The sequence below is a fragment of the Mesoplodon mirus genome, assembly GCF_964341445.2.
Source record: "Mesoplodon mirus genome assembly, chromosome: 15".
NCBI classification, from domain to species: Eukaryota; Metazoa; Chordata; class Mammalia; order Artiodactyla; family Ziphiidae; genus Mesoplodon; species Mesoplodon mirus.
In genome coordinates, this window is record NC_138991.1 from 49,738,532 (window position 1) to 49,761,681 (window position 23,150).

General features: G+C 43.4%; 1 protein-coding gene across 2 annotated transcripts in view; it reads left to right on the forward strand.

Moving 5' to 3' along the window:
* The window catches only part of LOC309817369 (acyl-coenzyme A synthetase ACSM1, mitochondrial), a 44,064-nt gene extending 22,044 nt beyond the window's left edge, over positions 1-22,020 (forward strand). The window contains exons 4-14 of one of the 2 annotated variants that reach the window (XM_082645624.1): positions 321-528; positions 2,284-2,424; positions 3,209-3,368; positions 5,288-5,367; positions 7,618-7,741; positions 9,923-10,003; positions 10,547-10,648; positions 17,684-17,811; positions 18,899-18,998; positions 20,057-20,176; positions 21,673-22,020. In XM_082645624.1, the coding sequence (XP_082501750.1) occupies positions 321-528; positions 2,284-2,424; positions 3,209-3,368; positions 5,288-5,367; positions 7,618-7,741; positions 9,923-10,003; positions 10,547-10,648; positions 17,684-17,811; positions 18,899-18,998; positions 20,057-20,176; positions 21,673-21,759 (1,331 nt within the window). In that variant the 3' untranslated portion in view covers positions 21,760-22,020. The remainder of the gene's footprint in view (positions 1-320; positions 529-2,283; positions 2,425-3,208; positions 3,369-5,287; positions 5,368-7,617; positions 7,742-9,922; positions 10,004-10,546; positions 10,649-17,683; positions 17,812-18,898; positions 18,999-20,056; positions 20,177-21,672) is intronic. The other variant, XM_082645625.1, reaches the window with a different exon arrangement.
* Positions 22,021-23,150: the final 1,130 nt, after the last annotated feature.

Below are 23,150 nucleotides of genomic sequence, written 5' to 3' on the forward strand. Positions count from 1 at the left end.
AGATCCTGTGTAAATTTGTATAAAGAAGGACTCACCTGTCTACTGGCTGGATCCATTTAGAGTAGAAATTATTAGGGCAGGCTTTTCAAATTTTAATGTGCATAGAAATCCCTTGGAGATCTTGTTAAAATGCAGACTCTGATTCAGTAAGTTTGGGGTGGGGTGTGAGATTCTGTGTCCTAGGCAGTGTTGATGCTGTGGACCATCCTTTGCATACCAAGAAGTTAGGGGATTTCTATGCATATAAACCAGGTCTGACAGCCAAGGTTGTGAGGCTGTGAAAGAGATACCAGAATAAGCCGTTTCTTTCTCATCCCTAGGGATCGTCTTCATGCCAGGGACCACCCAGATGAAGGCCAAGGACATTCTCTACCGACTACAAGTGTCTAAAGCCAAGGGCATCGTGACCACAGATACCCTTGCCCCAGAGGTGGATTCTGTCGCTTCTGAGTGTCCTGCTCTGAAAACCAAGCTCCTGGTGTCTGACCACAGCCGTAAAGGGTGGCTGGACTTCCGATCACTGATTAAGTGAGTTTCTGGTCTGATGAATGTGCTTTCTGAGGAATGGCAGGAGAAAGCCACTCACTGTCAAGTGCTGGTAGAGAAGAAGCCAGTGGGAGGAAGCTCACCAGGTCTGAGCTTCTCTTCACAGCTGTGTCACTGATTTGCTGTGCAACCTTGGGCTAGTTCCTTCTCCTCTCTTGGCTGCAGTTGTTTTATGTATAAAATGAGGAGATTGAACTCCTATGGCTCTCTCACTAAAATATAATCATCCCCGTGCAAAGGAGATGTGTAAAGTCAGAGGGTTATTGTGTTGCATTTTCCTTGTAGGTGGGGAATCTGAATATTATTTTTATGTAAATAATTAGCAATTAAAGAAGTTGAACAAAAGGTTAAGATGAATTTTTAAGGTGAAACTTGAGACTGAGAAGAAAATGACAGGCAGCTTTGGGAGCAAACACTTTCCATGTCCCAGGGGGTGGGTGTCGAAAGGGATACCTTGAAGGAAAAGTTAGGGAGTGCTGAAGGTAAGAAAGACCCCTCCACCTCCAAAACTCTGATTCTGCAAGCCTTCAGGCATTTTTCATATCACACACAAACCGTGCTGGATTTGTTTTCTTGAAGTACTTCCACAGTGTTTAAAGCTCTTTACTTCAACCCCCAAGGGCAAATATTACAGTGAAATCACATCTTATGCTAGATTCTGAAGTCAGAGAATTAGATTAAAAGAGCTTAAACAAAGAATACTCATTAAAACTCGCCTAAATTTCCAGACTCAGTATGGTCTCATTTCTCCACAAGAGCCAGTGCTCCCTCCAGCACTTGGATTACTTGCAGCCTCTCTGACTGAGTACTATAGGAAGCTTGCATTTACAATTGTAATAGGCCCAAGAAAGAGACTCTCAGCCAAGGAGAAGCTCCCCAAGGACCAAGCAGATGGAGGGAGCTACGGATTCTACCTTCTACCTGTAGCTCATGCTAGGGCAGAGGTACATATATATATTCCTTACACTCTCATTCTCCCTAGCTTTCTCTTTCCCACCCCTCAACAGCAAGTTTATGAGGTTACGTTCCCGTGAAGCTAGTCTGTGTAAAATACAGGGTTAGCAGTGTGAGTAAAAGCATAGTATATGGATCACACTGAGTTTGAATCCTGGCTCTGCAACTTGCTGGCTATATGTCTTCAGGTTAGTTACTTAACTTTCTGAGCCTCAGTTTTCTCATCTACAAAATGGGCATAAAAGCAGTACTTACCTTTTAGGGTTGCTCTGAAGCTAGAATGAGTTCTTATTTGTAAATCATTTACAGCATTGTCTGGAATCATTGGCAATACTATTTCAATGTTTATTAAATTAAAAATAATACATCATATTTCCCCCACTTTTTTTTTTTTTTTGCAGTACGCTGGCCTCTCACTGCTGTGGCCTCTCCCGTTGCGGAGCACAGGCTCCGGATGCGCAGGTCCAGTGGCCATGGCTCATGGGCCCAGCCGCTCCGCGGCATGTGGGATCTTCCTGGACCGGGGCACGAACCCGTGTCCCCTGCATTGGCAGGCGGACTGTCAACCACTGCGCCACCAGGGAAGCCCTCCCCCACTTTTTAAAATGAAGAAATCTCAGTCCACATATCCAAGTCACCCATAAACTTTGTTTGGTGCCTAATACTGGGAGTTGCAAACCCCAGTTTTCTGACTCCAAACCTCATATTGTTTCTTTTGCTTCCCCAGAGGATGGAAAAACAGGAAACATGACTTCTGTCCTTTTGTGTTGAATCCCTTTGCAGGTCAGAATCCCCAGTTCACACCTGTATTAAGTCAAAGACCCTGGACCCAATGGCCATCTTCTTCACCAGTGGGAGCACAGGCTTCCCCAAGATGGCAAAGCACAGCCATGGACTTGCTTTGCGATCCTTCTTCCCTTCATGGTAAGAGAGAGGGCACCAGCTTAGGAGCTGGGCCGCAGATCTGGGGTGAAGTGTGTATGTATATGTGTATGTGCTGGGAAAAGAACTCCTGGTGGAATTGACCCCATGCTGTTTATCCTTTCTGCTCTCTTTGGTTCAGACTTCTAGGGTGTGAGAAGTATAGACTATGTATGAGTGTTTGCTGACAGAGGCATCTGAATGACAAAGGAGGCACATTTGGGTCCTGCCTGAGCACCTTCACAGGAGGCATGGAGGAGATGTGGGTGGAAACAGCAGGCATTCTGCAAATCACACAAATGACAAGCCCCTGTGTCCCTGTCAGTAGTTCCACGGTTTGGTGGGGAAAGATAAAATGCTCCAGCAATGTAACCTTACGTGACAGGTCCTCTCCTCTCCTTGATTGTGGACAAATTCGGCATAGAGTTTCCCAGTCATGAACTGTTAGGGAAAAATAATACCTGGAACTAAGCCACACCAGGCCACTGCCCTAACCTGGAACAAACATAGAGGCTGAAGCTGGGTTAACCATTTAATCAGTTTTAAACCAAACTCTTCTCCCTTCTCCCCGTCCCCCAACTAGTAATATTCAAACCAGACCACGTTCTATATCTTTGTACCTTATTAACCAGACCAGGGGGACAGAGAAGGCCTTTCGTAGATAGTTGTTATCTGTGCTAATGATAACAACTGAGTAGCAAAATCCTGGAGGAATGGGGGTGGAGAGAAGGGAAGGATAGTATAGTAGTCAGAATAGTATCTGAGGCTAACTGTATTTTGGAGTTAGCAGGAAATTACTGCAGCTGAAGACGTCTGATGTCCTCTGGTGCCTGGCAGACACAGGCTGGATTCTGGCTTTCCTGGAGTCCTTGCTTGAACCATGGACAGCGGGGTCTACAGTCTTTGTCCATCATCTGCCCCAGTTTGACCCCAAGGTCATTGTGCAGGTAAGAAGACGAAGCTTTCGATATCAACAAACTCCCAGAAAAAACTCATTTCGAGTTCAAAACCTGGATCCAACTGAGAAATTACTTAATTTAGCAAAGAAGCCTCCTAGCATAATATAACCCTGGCTCTGGGTTTCTCAAATGTGAAGCACTGAATCAATCATTGTATCAGAATTACATCAAGATATAACTTTGAAGAAAACACATATTCCAAACCTTTCCCTAGACCTATGGATCAGACTTTGTGGACCTGGGAACCAGAATATAGATTTTGAGAAATGAAAGCAAACAGAACAAGCTCAGGTCTCCTGATCCTGGATCCTGGCTCTACCAGGGCCAGGTAGCTGGTGTGTGAATGTTGTATTTGTGTGGCCACTCAATTTAATGACGTATTTAGAAGCAAAGGCGTTGGAATATGACAGATCTAGTTTCATATCCCATAATTGACATTTATTAGTGGTTTGCTTACCACTCTGAGCTTCAGTTTCCTTATGTGTAAAATGAGAGTCTTAATGGTTACTATCTCCACAAAATTGTTGGTAATATTAATGAGATGACATAGGAAAGGTGTGTAAAGCGCTTAGCCCTGAAACTAGCACAGAGAGAACACTCAGTAAATGGTAGCAGTTGCTGTTATGCATACACCATGGTAATAACAGGTCACCTGCGTGAACTCCTTCAACGTATTTCTCTTCACTTAAAAATTGTCTTTGTGTCTCCGCTCACTCCCCTGCTTTCTGTCTCAGAGGCAGACCTGCCCCTTCCCCTCTCAGCGTCCAACTCCCTCCCGACACCTGTGGCCGATCCTGCTCTTTTCCCTGCCCTTCTGTTTGGAGCCCCTCTCTATTAATCTTTAACTCATTAAACCTTTTCTGCTGTATTTTCAATCTCTCACTTTTCATTGACTCGACTCCCTCAGTCCATAAACGTATTCAAAGCTCCTCCTCCTAAGGACACCTGCCCTTCACCCTGGTACACCTCGGACCAGCCCCGCCTCTCCTCCCTTAAGGTCAGATTGCTCCACAGAACATTCTCCACTTGCTACAGCTACCGCCTGTTCCCCAGCTCAGCCCTGAGCGCTGTAGTCACCCAAGGCTCTGCCCTCAACTTTCCCTCCCCTCTGAGCAGCTTCCTTTACTTCCATTTCTCCAGCAGGTACATCCACTCAGGTGGCTCTCAAAACTGTCCAGTCTTCTCTCTCCAGGCTAGTTCCCCCTGTTTTTCTACTGGTTGGTTAAGTTCATCTGATCATCCCTCCAACACCTGAAACTGTACCTCTCACTTCTCATTCCCTGCCCCTATGTCAATATCTGCCTCTCCATCATTATTTTCTGCCTGCATCCTGCCAGTCTCTGAGGCATAGAACTGCACAAACCACAATGAATCCACCTCTCTCCTTCCCCCACCAGGTCTAATTCTCCTTCCCCTACAAGGGGTGTCCCCAAACTCTCAGTGTATTTTAAGCTTGAATTATTTCAAAGAATTGAGTCTACAAATTTACCCCAAACCCTGCATTTGAAAGTTTAATGGTTTAATTGACTTTACAATTATTACTTTCATGAATTTTTAAAAATAAACTTTTTAAATTACTTGGTTTCAGTCTCTCCTATTGAAGATGGGAGATAGTGACGAAAATGAAAAATGTTACATTAAAAATTTACTATTCAAAGTCACAAAACAAAACTTTCCCTTCATTCCCTCCCTACCCATCCCCTCAACTTAGAGTTTCTTGTGTTGTGCCAATAGTACCTGACACATGCCGTGTATGGAATTCATGCTCAATTTAGGTATACTGAAAGAATTAACAGATGAGTAAATGGGCTCTTCTAGAGGAGAGGTCAGAGTTAAAATGCTAATAACAAATCTATATTTTAAATCTTAATTGTAAAAATAAATTTTTTTCTCTCCTAACTCTCTAGACTTTATTCAAATACCCTATTACCCAATGCTTTGCTGCGCCCTCTGTATTTCGAATGATTCTGCAGCAGAATTTCACCAGGTATGGTAGAAGTGGCTGTGGTTGGTAACAGGAATCTTCGGGTAGGATTTTAAGTAATCTGATGCACTGTGGTCTGACTGATTTTAGTTATGGTTCTTTGAGGATACTGTGTGTGTGTGTGTGGGGGGGTAAATATTGGTGGTGATATTTAGCAGCTAGTCTAATTGGTTCTTTAAACAGGATTCAGAGAACCAAATGAAACACTGAGTGAGCCTTGCATCATTGGGGGTTTTAATTTTATAAACATTTTGTTGTGAAATAAACATACAGAAAACTATATAAGATATGCATTTACAGATTAATGAATTGTCCAAAATAAAACACTTATGCAACCGCTCACCCAAGGCACAAAGATAGAACATGGCCAGTGGCTCCAGAGACCTCCTCATGCCTCTCCATCTCCACTAAAGGAATCCACTATATTGGCTTTTATGGTGTTCATTTCCTTATTTTCCCTCATAGCTTACATAAGAAATATCCCTAGACAAATTACTTTACTTGCTTTTGAACTTCATGTAATCGTACATTATTCTGTAATATCTGGCTTCTTTTTTCAACATTATGTTTCTAAGAAGTGTCCGTGTTGTTAAATAATACTGGAGTTAATTTTCATTGCTGTATAACATTACATTTTATGAAAGTAGCACATTTTTAATCAGTTCTATTATTGGGCATTTGGGTAGTTTTCAGTTTGGGACTATTGATGATTAATGCTGCATTGAATTTTTGAACATGTACATAAATATGTAAACACACATTGCTGTAGATCTTCTCTGGGAGAGGAATTGCTTGGTCACACTGACATTGCACCCTACTACCTTATTTTCCAAAGTATTGAACCAAGGTATGCTCCCCCTAGCAGGGCTGGAGAATTCCCATTGTTCCACATCTTTGGCAATATTTGTTTTTGTCAAAGTTTTAATTTTTGCCAATCTGATGGGTATGTAGTATCACACTGTAATTTTGATTTTGCATTTCCCCATGTTTGTGGATTAATTTTTAGCTCACCTGAACTCTGCTCTTTGAATCTTATGGTTGTTTATGTATCTTTTAGTGACTCTGAAATTGAAATGGCTACTTCAAAATCAGAGCTAACATGTTTTAGACATATAAGACTTAAAATATCAAGGAGTTCAATTTATGAAGATAACTGAAATACAGCTTGATTTTATTCATGAACCCTCAATCTGACAGAATTATGTTTCCAACTGTATATCAAAGCTCATATTACAGCTACTTGTTGCAACGTTCTTGAGATGGTGGATAAACCCCATAAAAATTCAACCAGGGCATGAATATTGACTCTGTTGGAGACTCTGCCCATTTTATGTACTTTGGATAAAGCTCAAGAAGAATGAGGAACATACCCTCAATGAAGCCAGCCCTCCTGTCCGTCACTACAGGCTCTGTATATACGAGGAGAGGGTGAAAAGGGATTCTGCCACCTCCCTCATCCCTACGAGCTGGCTCAGCTCAGCCCCGTGCAAGGTGGTACTAAGACCCCAATCACTTCTACCCATTTCCTTCAGGGAATCCATCATTATTTTGTGATGGTTTTTGTATTACTTATGGAAATCTTCATGGGGAAAATAGATGAGAGGCTTTACATCACACAACGTACCTAGCAAACTACTGCAAATGTTCACAGCAGACTCTTCTGTTCTCTCCCAAATTCCTACTCTCAGGGCTGTTACCTGTGATCCTTCTTCTCTTTACTTACATGCATCCTGGTCTTCCTTGATGTCCCGAGCAATTCATTTCCAACCCCTAATTTGCATTCTCCAGCCAGAAACACAAAAGGCCTTCAGTTCACATAAGCCCACTCTTCCCAGAAGGCGGTAGAGTTCTATTACCATCCTAGCATATCCTTGGGGTCTTATCCCTCAGCCCTTATGGTTTATAAAAATAACCCGCTTAGCCACATAGAATGCTTAGGATGTGTTCCAAGCACACTTTTTTCCCTCTTGTTACATCAACATCCATATTCAATCCTGATCTCCCTGATTTAACCCATTAGCCTCACCACCACCACCACCACCTACGCCTGCCAGATGAGTTAACAGTTACCAACAGGAAATGACTTCCACTTGGACTTGACCATCAGTAAAATGCCCAGAAGGCAAGTAAGGAAGCGAAGAAGCAGAAGGATGAACGATCCAGATGACAATGCTCTGCGCTCTCCCTGGGCCTGGGGCAGAGCGCCCAAGCCCAGTCTGCGGGGGCTCTGTTGACACCTTGCCTTCCCCTCAGCCTCAGGTTCCCCACCCTGGAGCACTGCTGTACTGGTGGGGAGGCCCTGCTGCCCGAGGAGCAAGAGCTGTGGAGAAGACAGACAGGCATTCTGCTCTACCAGGCCTACGGACAGTCAGAAACGGTAGGTGAATGGTCCCTGTTGGCCAGTCAGGATGTGCTCGTCCGCTGAGCCCAGCAGATGAGCTGAATCCTGCTATGAGTGTGTGCAGAGGCCCCACTGTGCACACAGCATTGCTCAAAGCCAAGGGGAGGCTCCAGAGCTCTAGGCTCATTTGTCCCAAATAAATTTGCAGAAAAGACAATTGCAGCTCATCAACTTGTCAAAAGACCAATGTGCTGAAAAGTATTGGACAAACTTAGTAAGGGGTCTGAGGACATGGTGCCACTGTACTTGTGATAATTAGTTTAAGGGAACCCAGGAGGGGCACTGGCATAGAAGGCACTCTCCGGGAACATGGAAGCCACCACTGCAAGTCCTGTCCACTTCACCGTCCCTTCCTAGGCAGCAACCACAGGAGCAGGCAGGAGCTAGCCCCGGAAGTTCACTAGTTCATTTCTGGGTGTTTACGAGGAGAGCACACAGCTTTGATTGTGAGACACTAGCAGGAGGAGAGATCTTCTATATACACGCCACACACACACACACACACACACACACACACATACACATACACACAGTGTGATCCCAAAGAGGATCACTGACCAGTCAGGTGGGCAGGGCATTCAAAGTATAACACATGACTTGAACCTCAAGGACTTTATTCATGATAGTGTGGGCAGGTATTTACTTCTAACACATTTTCAATGCATTTCCGATGCTGGGCAGAGCCACTTTCCCCTACTTCCCTATCATCCCTTTAGCTGACAGAAGGATGACTGTCATCTCAGGGCCTGTAGCAAAATAGCTGTTTTAGTCCCAACTGACATACTTTTCTGACATTACTTTGCAAATAAATAAATAATTAGTTACTGGGTCTGCTTCCGGGCTTGAGAAATGTTAAGACTCTAGGACTGTCCTTGCTGGTTCAGTTTGCATTCAGACAGGGAGGGTGAGGTTAGAACTACATGCTACACCCATGACACTAGTCCCTTTGCATCAACTATTCATAACAACAGAATACTCCCCGATACCCGCATGGTGCTTTATTTCTCCAAACATTTTCACACCTATCCACTCATCTCTGCAACATTTTCCACGTGCCTGGAGTGTGAGCAGTGACATTGCAGAGGGGAAAGTACTTCCTCTCTCAGGAGCTCAGACCCCAGTTCAGATCCCAGCCTTGCCAGTTATAGGCTTCGAGACTATCAGCATATCACTGAATCTTGCAGAGTCTAGCTTCCCCATCTCCAAAATGGAAATATAATGCCAATCTTGCCAGGTTATGATAAGGTAAATGAAAGAAAGTATATAAAACTCTGGGCACAGTGTCCAACCCCTATTGCAGTTATGGTTGTCACTGTTGTTTTTAGGTAGGTATTGTGTTTAGATGCTGGGGGTGCAGAGACGGATGGGACAATCTCTATTCTCTGAATGCTCATTATCCACTGAGGGAAACAGACAAGCAGCAATACGAGTGTGGGGAAAAATACCACAGAAAGAGAATCTCCCAACTTCCTTTTATTAGGGACTGAAAGATAGCTAGTAGTAGTTGTTTATTGAATACTTGGTGTGTACCTGGCACACACTCACAAGCACTCAGGGATAATGTTATAATTACCCCCCTTTGACAGAGGAGGAGATCAAGGGGGATTACTTGGTACATAGCTAGTGAGTGGTGGAGTCAGGATTCAAACCTTGGTCTCTCTGTGTGTAAAGCGCTTAACTTTAGGAAGAATGATAATTTCGAGAACCATAAAGAAGGAATAAGGTTCATCAGGAAGACACAGGGGGTAGGGGAACAACGTGAACAATCTGAATAATCTCAGCACAGCTCTGAGAAGCAGTTGAGGCAGCTACAAGTAAATGGTTGTTAAATATACTCATGGCCCTCCTCGCAAAATGGACACATGTCTGGCATACAGTGGGCACTCCACACCCTACATTACATGCCCACAGCCCTGGGCTCCCTCCTCTGCTTCTTCTTGGCCTCTCCCACTGGACTCTGTAGCCCCAGCACCGGGCTCAGGCCCAGTCCAGGTCAGGTGCAGTGAATGTCTGCTGACTAGAGTGGGGTCAATGCCTTCTAGCTTCTCCATGAGGGCTCTTTGCACAGCATCAAATGACACCTGTGAGCAAGGATGCTGTGTTTTTGTGATCAGCCTGGACGCTTTGCCAACCCCCGTTCTCTTCTTTTGTGAACAGGGAATAAGTTGTGGCACTCTCCGGGAGATGAAGATCAAGCCGGGTTCCATGGGGAAGGCCATCCCACCCTATGACATTCAGGTCTGGTGGTAAAGACATTGGCAGAGAGCAGTTAGTGCTCAGCTAGGGTTGGACCATTGTGTGACACGAGGTGACAGAACAAGTCTTGCCTCCTGGCTGCCCTTCCTCTTCTCCGCCTACTTTTCCTCCAGTTTCCTGGGGAGGTTTCAGTTGAGACCTGCAATGTCCTGGGCATGAGTGCAGCTTGCCAGGACAGCCAGAGGCCTCACGCACCGAGCCTGGAAAAGAGTATTTGCAGTAGCACAGGCGGCTCTCTCCACTGCTGGTGCTTTTAGTTTTTCCTGATCCGTGTTTTCTATCTTGAAGACACATTTGTGATGTCTGTATATGCATGAAACACATAGACCCATGGCTTGGGTTTCACCATTTGCTGATTTCAAAGACTTTTGACCGTTTTATTCTATTTTCTGACAGGGCTCCTCTACCACAACCCCCTCCCCCAATGACCCCCACTGTGTCACATGAATGAGCCAGGCAGTGTTTGGGTGGGGCCGGAGTGTTGGGGGTCCCTGCAGGGTGGGGTTCACAGGTCTCTTGCTCCAGATCATTGATGACAAGGGCAACATCCTGCCGCCCCACACTGAAGGAAACATTGGCATCAGGATCAAGCCCACCAGGCCCATAGGCGTCTTCATGTACTATGAGGTAAGGACACACCATCTGCCCCCATGCGGCCCAAGAATATTTGCAGGGAGCTGTGTAGGTGGTAAGGGACTGGACTCAACTCTGCATCCTGAGGCTTCTTCCTTCTTCCTTTATTCACTCCAAGCCAATGAAACCTGTTCTAATTAATCTCAAAGCTCCTAGTGTGTTCGCACATCCCTTTCTGTCATAAGCCATCTGGCACTTATGGGCTGACTGATGGGGTAGAAAACAGCCTGGCTTCAGAACCACCAGACTTGGGGTCCAGTGATCTCTTATGGTTAAGAATGCTGGCTTTGGGTTCACATCATACCACCCCACTTACCAACAGGGTGCAAACAAATCTATTAATCTCGCTGAGCCTCCAGGGGCGCTATTATCCCCACTTTAAAGAGGAAGGAACTGCAGACTGGAAGCTTTACATGTCTTTCCCATGTCAAATAAATGGCAGGCTAGGATTCAAAGTGGTGTGTTTTGGAGCCCAAACTCTAAATGAGAAATCCAGGGACTACAGAAACCTACAATAGAGTATAAAGAAACCTGCTGTAACTCTTCATCAGACAAACCCTAGCTAGCAGTGGCCACTAAGAGGAAATCCTCAGCTTCCAAGATGGACTGTAGAAGGGCAGACAGACCCTGAAATTGATCTCAGACTCCATCTCCTTTCTACAAAGTCACAGCCACTGGTGTCACTGTTGTGCTCACACTATGGCCTTGGGTGGGTGGGTGGGGTCCAGTCCCTCTGTGGTACTATTGTCCAGAAGCAATCGTGCAAGCCTTAGCCTTAATTCTCAGTAGCACAGTTTAAAGGTTGGATAAAAGGGAAAATGAACACAGACTAACGTGTATAGATCAGCAGCTCTTAATAGTGCCTGCACGTTAGAATCATTTGAGGGAATTTTTTTTTAAATACTTGGATGCAACCACAGAGATTCTGGTTAAACTGAACTGGGGTGGCCCAAAGCCATGACTTAAAAAAAATTGTACATAACATATTTTATTTTGCAAAGATGTCTTCACATATGGCCACACTGATTTCCTTCATTTCACATGTTCCCATGGCAATGAGACATTTCACTCTTCCATTGAGATTTGTTGGCTTATATTCTGTTCTTTTATTTTCTTTTTATTGAGGCATAAATATATATATATATATATGATATAAAATTTATCCTTTTCATCATTCCTGAGCATACAGTTCAGTAGCACTGAGTTAAATTTCCAGTATTGCACAACCATCACCACTATGCATCTGCAGAAAATTTTCACCATCCCCAGAAGGAATTCTGTTCCCATTAAACAATAGCTGCCTAGTCCCCATCTCCCCAGCATTTGGTAACCTCTAATGGTACTTTTTGTCTTTAAGAACTTGCCTATTTTAGTTACCTCATATAAGTGGAATCATACATTTGCCCTTTTGTGTCTGGCTTATTTCACTTAGCACAGTGTTTTTAAGGTTCATCCATGTTTTAGCAAGCTGTCATCTTTTTGAGACTGAATAATATTCCATTGTATGTATATACTAAGTTTTGATGGACATCTGGGTTGTTTCCACCTTTTGGCCTTTGTGAATAATGCTGCTATGAACACTGATTGTGCAAGTAACTGTTTGGGTCCCTGCTTCCCTTCTGTTGGTTATATACCCAGAAATGGAATTGCTAGATCATATGGTAATTCTGTTTAACTTTTTGAGGAACTGCCATACATATTTTCCACATGCACAAGGGTTTTCATTTCCTCATATCCTTACATACACTTGCTATTTTCAGTTTATTTTTAATAATGGCCATTCTAATGGGTTTGAAGTGGTAACTCATTGCGGTTTTGATTGACATTTCTTTAATGACTAGCATCTTTTCGTGTTCTTATTGGCCATTTGTATATCTTCAGAGAATTGTCTATTCAAGTTCTTTGCCCATTTTTAATTGGGTTGTTCCTTTTTCTGTTGTTGTTTCTAAGTTGTAAGAGCTCTTTATGTAGGCTGGATATTAATACCTTATCAGATATGCAAATTATATGCTTTGCAAATATTTTCTCCCATTCAGTGGGTTGTCTTTTCACTTCCTTGATAGTATCCTATGACATACAAAGTTTTTAAATTTGGTGAAGAACATTTTATCTATTCAATATTTTTCTTTTATTTCTTGTGCTTTTGGTGTCATATTCAATAAATCATTGTGAAATCCAAGGCAAGATTTTCCTCTGTGTTTTCTTCCAAGAGTTTCATAAGCTCAGCTCTTACATTTAAGTTTTTAATCCATTTTGAATTAATTTTTGTGTATGATATAAGGTAACTTCATTCTTTTGCATGTGGACATCCAAGGTTCCAAGCACCATTTGTTAAAAAGACTGTCTTTCCCACCGAATGGTCTTGGCACCGTTGCCTAAAATCAATTGACAGTATATGTGAGGGTTACTTTTTGGGTTCTCTATGCTATTCCAGTGGTTTGTATGTCTCTTTTTATGAATGTATCACATTGTTTTGATTGCTATAGCTTTGAAGTAAGTTTCTGAAATCAGGAGTGTAAGTCCTCCAACTTTTCTCCTTTCTAAAGGTTGTGTTTGCACTTTGGGATCCCTTGAGATTTTATGTGAATTTTAGGATGGGTTTTTCTATGTCTGCAAAAAACACCATTGAAATTTTGATAGGGATTGCATTGAATCTGTAGATAATGTTGGGCAGCATTGTCACCTTAATATTGTCTCAAATCAATGAATATGGGATGCTTTTCCATTTATTTATGTCTTCTTTCTCTTTTTCAGCAGTGATTTTTAATCTTCAGTGTACAAGTCTTTCACCTTCTATACTAAATTTATCCTTAGTATTGTATTCTTATTGATGTTTTCTTAATTTCCTCTTTGGATTGTTAATTGTTAAAATATAGAACTGCACCTTAAATTTTGTGCATCGATTTTCTTTTCTATAACTTTGCTGAATTCCTTTATGAGCTCTAACAATTTGTGTGTGTGAGAGAAAGTTTTTTAGGGTTTTGTACATGTAAGATCATGTTATCTGTGAACAGATCTAGTTTTAATTCTGTTTCATTTTGGTGCCTCATTTCTTTTTCTTGCCTAATTGATCTGGGTAAACTTCCAATACTTTGTTGAGTAGAAATGGTGAGATCAGGCTCTCCTGTCTTGCTCCTGATCTTAAGAGAAAATCTTTTAGTCTTTCACCAGTGAGAATGATGTTGGCTATGCTTTTTTTTAAAATGTATGGCCTTTGTCATGTTGAGGATATTCCTTCTATTCCTAGTTTATTAAATAAACTGAGTTTTTTTTTATCATGGAAGGATACTGAATTTTGTTAAATGCTTTCTCTGCACCTGTTGAATAGATATGGGGCCCCCCAGACCCCAGTTTCGTTCTATTAGCATGGTTCATTACATTGATTGATTTTCATATGTTGAACCAGGAATAAATCCCAGTTAGACATGGTATATAATCCTTTTAATATGTTGCTGAATTCTGTTTGCTAGCATTTTGCTGAGAATTTTGCCCCAATTATTCATAAGGGTCTGTAGTATTCTTTTCTTTCTTTTTTTTTTTTTTGGCGGTACACGGGCCTCTCACTGTTGTGGCCTCTCCCATTGCGGAGCACAGGCTCCGGACACGCAGGGTCAGCGGCCATGGCTCATGGGCCTAGCCGCTCTGCGGCATGTGGGATCTTCCCGGACCGGGGCATGAACCCGTGTCCCCTGCATTGGCAGGCGGACTCTCAACCACTGCGCCACCAGGGAAGGCGTCAGCTAATGTTTTGACAGAGATTTTCTTGAGTGCCAAGAGGTCAAACAAACAAAAATACCAATAACAACAAAAAGGAGAGAACAACCAATGTACAAGTTAGGTCTGTGCTGGGGTACTCCTTCACCACTTAGCTAGGCTTGCTCTGAGCCGAGAGATCAGTCTGAGGTGAAAGCTTAAGGTCTTCTTAGGACTCTTGTGAGCACATGTCTTGCTCAGGTATGTACATGGTTTTCTAAATACCGCCATGTGCACAGCTGTCTTGAACACCCTAATTTCCCGAAAGACTCTCACCCCAGCTTCTCCTCCAGACCTTGATGATCTATTGTATATCTATCTCCATCAATAATTTCTTATCTCAGGCATCTTTTAGTTTTGTAGTCTTCCAAGTAGCTTCTATGAACAGTGCCTATTGCTTTTCCCTCTTATATTCTGAGTTACACGAGCTGGGTGCCTTGCACCAGTCCTCCAATTAGCCTGAGATAGGTTACAACAGGTGTGCACAATAATTTGCAAATGAGATCTTCTCTCTCTGGTTGGAGCAGGGGGACTGGAAACTGGGCTGCCATCTGCTCAAGACTAAAACTGCCATGTAGGAGAAAGGCTGGAGCAAGGGTGAATAAAGTGTCACAAAACTTTTCGACCATTTTCAAGAAGGCTTTTTCTTGATTGGGTATTTATAAGGTTGTTTTAAGCCTTTGACTCTTTCCCAGACGTCGTACATAGTCAATTCAACTTCTTGTACTTTTTTGTGGTTTTCTGGGGGAAATGAGACCTTAAGTCTTCCTCATATGCCATGTTTTTTTTGACATCACCCACCAGTAGCACTTTTTAAAAGTAGTCAAGGTGAAGAACTCACTTTGGTGCCTCTGTAGACTCTGACCCTCTCTGTGTGGTGGATGTGATACTATTCTCCTACCATTCAGGAGCTCTTCAATGGCTCTGAGAACCTACTTCCAAGAAGTTCAGGTCCAGAGAGACAAAGGAATTCCTTCCCTGGGTGTGGGAGTCCCATCTGCAAGGTTCCAATCTTTGACCCTACCTCAGATGATTGACATCAAGAAATTTCATTTCCTTCAGAGAAGACCTGTCCACAGGGACGTGTCAGGTCAACTGTATCACAGTACACTGAGATGGACAGCAGTTCAAATGGTACATGAATTGGCGGTGGGACTTTTTCTGTACCCTTTGATGTGGTGTCTCCTAAATTTCAGTCATTCAAGTCCACATCAACTATTTTCTGCCATATCCATGCACCATCTATACTATTAATTACATTATTTTTCACTTTAAATCAAATTATTCCTTTAAAGCATTTGTTTAAAAAAGAATTTGATCTGGTATCTCAAGTGGAAAACAGTATCTCTTGCCAGAAACAGGAGGCAATTATAACCATAACTATAATACACACAAAACATTTTCTTAAATTCTAGCTAACTTCTATTTTCACTAAAAGTCCTGAAATGGTGTAATAACTCTAAATGGAAAGTTACCTTTAAAACTGTCTAAAAATAAAAAATTAAAGGCAAAAAATGCTCTGAAACAGAAACTTATCTTACTCTTGGTAGCTCCAGAGCTTTTAAAAATATGTCCGAGAATCTCAATATAACCAATTGGACGGGACTCTAAAAAAGGATGCAATTTAATGTTTAAAGATTTTTTTCCTGAAACCTCTTAAAATTATTCCATGTTCCAGAAGAAGAAAAATCCCAACACAGTGCTTAGTGGTCACATGCATAGGCTGTAAATTCAAACGCCAACCCTCCCACTGCCCAGCTGAGTGACTTTGAGGGAGTTATTGTGCCTCCTTGAACATCAGTTTCCTCTTCTGTAAAATGGGCTAAAAAATGCCAGCCTCACACAAATCTGTAAGGTTCACAGCAGCTCTATGCATAATAGTTAAAAATGAAACTACGCAGGTGCCGTTCAGTGGGTGAATGGTTGACCTGTGTCTCATCTGAAACGTGAGATACTGTTCAGCAATAAATATGATCAAACTATTGATGAACACATTAGTGTGGATGGATCCCCAGAGAATGATACTGAGTTTAAAAAAAGAGCCACTCCCAAAGGTTATATACTATATAATTCCATTTATGTGACATTATTAAAATGACAAAATTACAAAAATGGAGAATAGGTTAGTCATTGCCAAGGGGTTAGTTATGGGAAGGGAGGAGGAAGAAGGGAGAGGAGAGAGGTGGATGTGGATATAAAAGCAACGTGAGAGATCCTGGTGATGATGGGACTGTTCTGTACCTTGATGGTGGTGGAAGATACATGGACTTACACATGTGATAAAATGGCATAGAACTAGATACACTCACACGCACATATGAGTACAAGTAAAAAACTGGGGAAGCCTGATTAGGATTGGTGGATGGTATCAATGTCAATGTGCTGGTTATGATATTGAGCTATATATTTGCAAGATGTTATTATTGGGAGAAACTAGGTAAAGGGTACATGAGGTCTCTCTGTATTATTTCTTATAACTGCATGCAAATATACAATTATCTTAAAAGTTTAATGAAGAATACCAGCTTCATAGGCTTTCTGTGAGGCTCAAATGAGGTAATATTTTGGGAAGAAAATTCATTCAGCAAACATTTATTGACACCTCCCATCTGTCCAGCCACTGTGTAAATGCAGAGCTTATAACAGTGAAGAAAAGAGAGTTATGCTAGAGCGGAAATTTTATTTTACTGGAGTGGCACACAAAAGTGAGTTGTTATGTTTAAAAATTGTTCTGGAGACATCCCTGGTAGCGCAGTGGTTGAGAGTCCTCCTGCCAATGCAGTTCAATCCCTGGTACAGGAAGATCCCTCATGCCGCAGAGCAGCTAAGCCTGTGTCCCACAACTACTGAGCCTGCACTCTAGAGCCCATGAGCCACAACTACTGAGCCCACGTGCCGCAACTACTGAAGCTCGCACACCTAGAGCCCACGCTCCGCAACAAGAGAAGCCGTCGCAACGAGAAGCCCGCGGCCCTCAATGAAGAGTAGCCCCACTCGCCGCAACTAGTGAAAGCCCGCTTGCAGCAACGAAGACCCAACACAGCCAAAAATAAATAAATAAATGAATGAAATGAAAAAAATGGTTCTTAAAATTGGTTGAACATTGTTCACTAATTGACCAGTAGCATGCATTGAGTGCTTGCATGTAATGAAAGTAGACTCAGAGAGATTCTAAAAATTTCCCAGGTGCCAGGTAGAGCCAGAAGCGGGATTCAAACCCAGATCCGAGCCCATTGCTGTAGCTCATCATCTCTAAACTCACTAAACTCTTTGCAGAGTAACCCAGTGAAGACAGCCGAAGTGGAGTGTGGGGACTTTTACAACAGTGGGGACAGAGCGACTATTGATGCAGAGGGCTACTTCTGGTTCCTGGGGAGGGCCGATGATGTCATCAATGCCTCCGGGTAGGTGTGGCTGACGCTGAGCAGAAGGTACCACCCTCACGAGCCTGGTGGGAGGTAGCATGCCCAGACATTCCTTCATGCCTTGGTGAGGGACTCTCAGCCTAACTCTGAACCAAAGTAAGACATCAGGCAAGTTAAAGGCACTGGGAAGGGAAACTTTACTTTGGTCCCTATTTGTTGAGGGACCTTATTCTGTGTGCCCCTCTGATGAACCACATGTCACAGAAACACATAACAACAACACAACAATAATAAAATTCACCTTTATGGAATACGTACTATGTGACCGTACTCTCTGTAGAGCTTTATATGACCACCTCCCAATGCTGTAAGGTAGATGTGATTATGCCCATTTTATATTATTTTAATTTTTTTTGGTGGGGGAGGGGGTGGGTGTAGACCTGACAGTGCGCGGCATGCAGGATCTTAGTTCCCCGACCGGGGATTGAACCCGTGCTCCCTACAGTGGGAGCACGTAGCCCTAACCACTGGGCCCCCAGGGAATTCCCATGATTATGCCCATTTTACATGAGGAAATGGAGTCAGTGACCAGTGAAAAACGTTGCCTGAAGTTTCAAAGACAGTACAGGGTGCAGGCCAGATTTGAATGAAGGCGGTCTGACTCCAAGTCTGTTGTTCCTAACTCTTACATGATTTATAAAGAACAAAAATGACACGTTACACTAGAATCATAAGTTTTCTTGGGAATTTCAGGAAAATTGAGTTTGTTGTTTTTAATTTCTAAAACAAATGCTGATATAGTGAGGAACAGGGTGTAAAATCTGTACAAATGTTTAAGCTAAGGAGTTTTCATGCCAGGGGAAGCTGCTTGAGCTTGAGACAAGCCCCAGAGCTCTGGGAGGATGAAGCATTCACCTCCTCTCTCACCTGGGGAGCACCTGAGCCTTGTATTTCTTAGCATGGAACGTTCAGGACTTCACATTTCAGTCCCATTACACAGGGCTCTGGCGCCCCGTGACAGATACCCTCCGTGCCAAGGGAAGATGTGTCTTCCCAAAGATGCGATCTGAGGGCCTGGGTCACCCTCGCCCGGGAATTGGCTCAGAAGGAACCATTGGTCCTGCAGGTACCGCATTGGGCCGGCAGAAGTGGAGAACGCCCTGGCAGAGCACCCAGCGGTGGCTGAGTCCGCTGTGGTGAGCAGCCCGGACCCGATTCGAGGGGAGGTGAGGGTCGGGACGTGGAGGTCATCGTGGCTGGGTGTGGGGCTGGGAGGGCAGGTGAGGGGAAAACTTCCAGGCCATACCTACCCAGCCTTGGACCTAGGGTGAAGGGAGGGCATGCTTGGTGTGCATGTGACTTACACGATGTGGTCAGCAGGGGGCACTGTGGCCTCATCTGTGACTGAAACGATGCTGACTGTGAATGCTGCTGCTGCTGCCATCTAGTAGTTAATCAGCTCTTACTGGGTGTCGGCTCATTTATCCCTCACAGAACACAATGAATTAAGGGCTCTTTTAGTACCTTTTTGCAGAGAAGGAAACAGAGGCATAAAGAGGTTAAGTAACTTGCCGGGATGACAAGCTAATAAGTGGTGGGAAAATGAGCACTCTGGCTCCAGAGCAGGCATCCTTGACTCAACAAGTGTTTATTGAACACCTTCTATGTACAATCCCTGTGTAGTTAAATGAGGACATAAATAATAATAGGAAACTAATAAATTACCAACATTTATTAAATGCCCTCAAGGTCTTAACTATTATTAAATGCCCACAGAACTCTACCTATAATAATAGTGAAAATGGTGATGATAACAATGATAGGAATACAAATACGTTTAAACTGGCTTCACGCTTTATGTGTATTATCTCATGGATTCTTTACATAAACCTGGTAAGGAATGAACCTGTCCTCTCCCCATTTCGCAGAGAAGGAGATCAAGATTAAGATAGGCTAAGTAATGTTCCAAGGCAAAGAGTGGAAATTGGAAGTATTGGGATTTGAACCTGGGATTTCCAAAGGCTCTACTGTCAGTTTGTTTTCCCATTAATTTAGTAAGCATTTACTCTTTATTTTTAAATTTTTATTTATTTATTTATAGGCCGCGCAGTGTAGCATGGCACGCAGGATCTTAGTTCCCTGACAGGGATCGAACCCGCGGCCCCTGTGGTGGGAGCGCGGAGTCTTAACCACTGGACCTCCAGGGAAGACCCAGGCATTTACTCCTTAAACTATAATTTGGTTGTCACTCGCCCTGAGCCTCCACTCTGGTTCTTCACCACAGGTAGTGAAGGCTTTCATTGTCCTGACCCCAAACTTCCTGTCTCATGATCGAGACCAGCTCACCAAGGAGCTGCAGCAGCATGTGAAGTCAGTGACAGCCCCGTACAAGTACCCAAGGAAGGTGAGTGAGAGCAGACGGTTGGGGTCTGGTCCCTGTGAGTGGTTCTGGGGGCTCCACTGCCTCAAGTCTCATACAGTGTCTGGGGTGAAGCCTAAGTAGCCAAGAGCACTAATATTTTTCTCTGCAGAAGAAGCATTTCAGCTTAGGGGTGTGAGGGAGCCCACTGAATCGGATGGAACCTCGATCCTGTGTCAGAAACTCATCCATTGCTGGAGTGTCAACCTAAAGAAAAATATCAGACAATTGCCCAAAGATATCCAAGAAGGTTATTTATAATCTTTCAAAATTTGAAAAAGACACCCAAACCAGCAACTTCCAAACTATTAAAACGCATTATTTTTCGTGAGAAATACATTCTATATTGCAATCCAATACACATATACCTACACAACAAACAAAAAAGAACAAAATGATATTTACCCTAACAACGTGTAATACATTCTGATATTTTTTGTTCAACTTCATTTGTTTTAAATGCTGTGCACAACCTATAAAACTGTGCAGCAATAGAGAAATGATGAAATTACTCATGGAATTTAATATTATTCTGTAATTTAAACTGATGATGCAGATTTTTTAACATAAAATATCACAATAATATATTATTGAGATAAAAAAGCAGGCTAAGAAATAACGTATGTAGTGCTATCTGATATGTTTAAAAACAAGTTAAAATTTCCTTCTTTTGTAGTAATACTTTGCTGCATTGTCTGAATGTTTACAATCAGTACATATTACAAAGCTATATAGCTAACGTTTATTGAGCATTTACTGTCTGTACCAGTCCCTGGACTCAAGGCTTTACATGCGTTATTATTTCATTTAATCCTCCCCACAACCTGAGATAATCATCCCAGTCTACAGAGAGGAAACTGAGGCTTAGAGACTCAAAGTAAATTGCCTGAGATTACAGTAAATAGAAGCTGGATTCAACCCCATGTGTATCTGACAACAGAGTTCATGCTGCTAACATTAGGATCTGATGCTTTATCGAGAGTAGAAGAGAGGATGCGTACCAGTCAGGAAGGGCTACATGTTACTGTGGGTAACAAACAGTCCCAAAGTTGCAGTGGATTATAACAAGGACGGTGGCTTTCTTGCTCACGCCACTTGTCCACCATAGCTTTCCCGGAGCCTTTGCTCCACATCCGCTCATCCTGGGACCAGGATAAAGGAGCAGCCACCACGTAGGTACCTCCCAGAGAACTAGAAGAGATGGACAGAGTGGGTGGCCTGTCTCAATGACTCCCAACTTTTCTGTTAGAGGTGGCACACTTCACTCCTACTCATATTTCACTGGTCAAAGTACATCAAAGGGCTGCATCCAACTTCAGGAGGTCAGAGGAGAATCTGACATAAATGGTGGACCCCATTAAGGCCCCCACATGGCGCCAGCCTGTCTGGGGGACTGTGAGAGGGCAAAGGAGGAGAGCTGAGGGTTGATAGAAAATGACGGGGTGACTTGGTCAGAATGTGTTTGCTTTATCCTCAACCAGGTGGAGTTTGTCTCAGAGCTGCCCAAAACCATCACTGGCAAGATAAAAAGAAGTGAACTCCGGAAGAAGGAGTTTGGTCAGATGTAATTGGCAATAAACTCAGAAACCACTGGGTGATGTTGGCCAAATGCCTGGCGGCCTCAGTTTCCTCACGATGGTGAGGGTGAGGAGAGGAACACTGAGAGGGTTGACTTGAAGGAGAGCCAGGAGTGTCAACATTCCAGCATTTTTGTTCTTTTAAATTAATATCAGTCACTATCCTTCCTCCAAGTTCCCTGTTCCTTTCAGATTGCCCAGCTGAGCGCTCAGAATGGGGCTGAAGCAAATTAAATACTGACTCAGCATCCACAGTGAGTCTGTTGTGCATTTATTCTGCGAAAGATCCAGTGCTAAATGCTGTCCCTCCTAATTCCCCCAACCCCCATCAGAGATTGCCCCGGGGCCTGATTCTCCCTCCTGGTTCCAGAGACTCTGTGACCCAGTCAATGACCAGGACATAGAGGTCTCGGAGGAACAGTCCATGTGGCCCCCGGGGTCTGCTCCTGCCTGGCTTGCCTCTGCCCACCTGGGGGTGAGGCGGGAGGCAGGGCATCGTGGTGTCTGGGGAATGGAGAAGAGGGGAGGGCAGCCCAGCTTGGTGACGACACTCGCCTGCCACACCATCCCTCACCTGCCCCCTCCAGTGGACCCACTGCCTCTCCTCCCACCAATAATGCTGCTGCTGTTACTGCTTGCAGGTCCCAGCCTGGACCAGTGCAGGTGAGTGAGGGCCCTGCCCTCTGGGGGCCCAGGAATCCTGCAGGACTCCTCCAGCCCTTCCCAGGGACCCAGGAGCTTTGTTCCCCAGCCCCTCCCCAGGGGCCCGCAGTCCTCCCCAGACACCTCTCCTTATACTGTGTAATCCCCTCTGCCATCCAGAGCCCTCTGACCCTCCTGGCCTGTGGTCCTGTGAACTAACCCTTCACTCTTAATAGCAAGCCATTTTAATCATATAGCTATAACCATATATCCCTCAATATCACATAACAACTGCAGAGGAAACATTAATTTCAGGCACATATAGTATATTTACAAAAATTAACCTTACTTATTTTGGCCACACAGCAAATTTCAACATATTTCAGAGGAATGAAATCACACAGAGCATGTTTTTTGGTAATGCAATTGTGCTAGAAGAGTTCTGATGAAAAGCTAACTAGAATTTCCCATGTTTGGAAATTGAGAAGTACACTTATAAATAAAACATGAGCAAAGAAGAAATCCCAAAGGAAAGATGTTACAGTTGAACTGAATTACGTGGTCATGATAATATAGTAATAAAATATGTTTCCTTCTGGCTTGCGAATTCCACTTTGTGTGACCAGATGGTATGGGTATGGTCTCAAAATCATCCCTGATTGACGTAGACATTTTAACACCTGAAACGGTTAGATACATCACCTGTTAGCATGGGCTTTAGATTATGAACCTAAACAGGG